The 2296-nt window shown below is 59.3% G+C and overlaps 3 protein-coding genes across 3 annotated transcripts in view, besides 1 other annotated feature; all 3 read right to left on the reverse strand.

Moving 5' to 3' along the window:
* Positions 1-74, reverse strand: part of Tco025E_06769 (ankyrin) — a gene marked incomplete at both ends in the record, with an annotated part of 303 nt that extends 229 nt beyond the window's left edge. Inside the window, one exon of the mRNA XM_029373641.1 lies at positions 1-74. This exon is cut by the window's left edge and continues 229 nt beyond it. Coding sequence (XP_029226240.1) covers positions 1-74 — 74 coding nt within the window.
* Positions 75-423: 349 nt separating this feature from the next.
* Positions 424-457: a microsatellite.
* A 104-nt stretch (positions 458-561) lies between these two features.
* Positions 562-1173, reverse strand: Tco025E_06770 (ankyrin; the record flags this gene model as incomplete). The annotated part of the gene is made up of 1 exon (XM_029373642.1): positions 562-1173. One exon carries the CDS (start codon positions 1171-1173, stop codon positions 562-564), a length of 612 nt encoding a protein of 203 aa, XP_029226241.1.
* Positions 1174-1899: 726 nt separating this feature from the next.
* On the reverse strand, positions 1900-2226 carry Tco025E_06771 (uncharacterized protein; the record flags this gene model as incomplete). Its single annotated transcript, XM_029373643.1, has 1 exon — positions 1900-2226. The coding sequence occupies one exon, from the start codon at positions 2224-2226 to the stop codon at positions 1900-1902; it is 327 nt and encodes a 108-aa protein (XP_029226242.1).
* Between the last annotated feature and the right edge of the window lie 70 nt (positions 2227-2296).

A 2296-nucleotide genomic window follows, 5' to 3' on the forward strand; every position in this document is an offset into this window, starting at 1 on the left:
TTTCCCCCACTGCTGCGCAGCAGCATCCGAGTGCCGCGCGCTATCGTGGGCCGCCGCAAAGAGGCCCAATGCATCGCTTTTTCTTTGATTCGGCGGTGCAGAAGTGACCACCATCCGCAACGGCGCGATTTCCCAAGCGCGGGCCGAACGATGCACGAGGCTCAGAAAGTGAAGACGCCGTGGGGTCACTTCAGCCGCACGGCCGCGGCGGAGACTGCCCGCCGTACACCGCGGAAAGCATGGGAAGCGGCGTGAGATGCATTGCACCAACACACAGAAGCCCACTTGCCCTTTCCAAAACAATCATTCTACGTTTGAGCAAAAAAAAAACGATAAAGAAATATTGGGCCAAATATCGCCCCACCACCACCACCACGGCAATGAAGGGAGTGCGAGGAAGTGGCCATTTCCCCCCTCTCTCCGACATACACACACACACGCACCAGCAGACATACACGTATATGCAAGTTCATCGCTCCACCCGCAACCACCCTCTTTTTCAGTGGAAGTTACTGTTCACTCTCTTCCGCAGAGCCGCACTGTTGGCCGTTGGCCACCCACTTAAGCTCGGCCACCCGCCTCCTCGAGAAGTTTGCTGATGCGCTTCAGGTTGTGCTTTTTTGCCACGTACAGTGGCGACCTCCCTTCCTTGTCGGCAAGGTTTACATCCGCTCCGGCCGCGAGCAGCGCCCTTGTGATCTCAACGTGGTCCAAGTCGTCGCCGCCGAGCTCCAACACTTCCAGCAGTGCCGTCCACCCAAAATCGTTCACGTGGTCCACATTGACGCCGGCATTTATCAGCATGTTTACCATCTCTACGTGTCCCCGCTCACATGCCGTAATCAGCGCCGAACCACCGTAACGATTGCGCAGCGTCAAGTCCGGCTTGGCATACTTCAGCATATACTTCATGATCTCCACACGGCCCTCCGCACCCGCAAGGAGAAACGGCGTGTCATGCAGATCATCAAACAGGTTTATGTCGGCGCCTGCCTCCAGCAGGGCGCGTGCCCCATCCACATAGTTGTCCCACACACACACATGCAACGGAGTGCGATTACGCTCGCCACGCGTGTTGACATCCCTTTTAGCCGCTATAAGCCGCCGCAGGAGTGCCAAATCCTTTGCCGCCACGGCCCTGAAGAAATCCGCATCAACAGCCCCTTGCCGCATACTTAGCTTGCCTGAATAGGCGTGTGTGTAGCCGCCCTCGCACAAATATTTGTTGGTGTTCACTGCAGCACGTCTTATCCAGCAGGGAACCGTGTGCCACGAGCAACACAAGATAAAAAAAGAGGAAAACCTGCCACGAAGAAAAAAACGACAAAAAGAAGAGCCTTGCATCACAGCAGGGGGCACATTGCGGTGAGGTCGGCAAGTGGCCAGGGGCAGGAGTGGCGTTGGCCTGCATGTGTGCAGGCGCGTGTCTGCGAAGACGCGTCTCCGTCGCCTTCCTTCACCCACTCGTGGCTATTGTCCCCTGTTCGTCCCTCGCCGCCCGGGGGCGAGGCAAAGAAAAAGTGAAAACAAAAAAGCCACGAAAATGCCAAACACTACGCGCAAAGCATCACCACAGCCGGTGTGGCGGGCGGAGAGACTGGCAGCGGGGGCGCCAGAGAGTTCATTGTGCGTCGCCGCGCCGGCCAGAAACGAAAGCGCGCCTCCCCCTTCGGGCCACACAAAATAAGCCGCGACGAGGCGGCTGTGGAGGGAGGGGAGAAGAGCAGGGAACCAGAGGACGCACGAGTAGAAAAACGCCTGAGGGACGCAAAAGAGAAGCCGAGACGCAAAACCAACAAATCGTGAGGAAACGGATGCCGTCGAGCTTCCCCGGGCGGACGTTGGGCCCTGCAGCTGCGCCAGGCATCCACACTGCCCCCACCTCCACGGAGAGATGCGTCAGGGCCATTCGGCTAATCCGGCCTCCGACGCCCACCACTCATGGGCCCCGTTGACTCCACTCTGCGACGGCAACGATCGGCAAGAAGCAAGCGCAGACCGCGCGTAGGTAACCAATTGAGAACAAACAGGCCATGGACCAAACCGGCACCACAAGCACTGGATTAAGCACACAAGACCTTCGGTGGCACAAGACGCCACCGCGGCGCCCAACCTCCCACGCACACCACCCCCCACCGTGCAGAAAACGGTCGAGCCGCACAGCCGACAGCCACAAGAGGCCGCCTGCGAAGCCGTAGACCTGCGCAGGGCCACCCCTGCAGGCATGGTGCGCACGGCAGGGACGGAGTCGGCGGCGTCAAAGCCACTCCCCAGCGCCGCAACTGCAAACCACGCC

Source organism: Trypanosoma conorhini, assembly GCF_003719485.1.
Source record: "Trypanosoma conorhini strain 025E chromosome Unknown Tco_14.4_contig_00476, whole genome shotgun sequence".
Lineage (NCBI taxonomy): Eukaryota > Euglenozoa > Kinetoplastea > Trypanosomatida > Trypanosomatidae > Trypanosoma > Trypanosoma conorhini.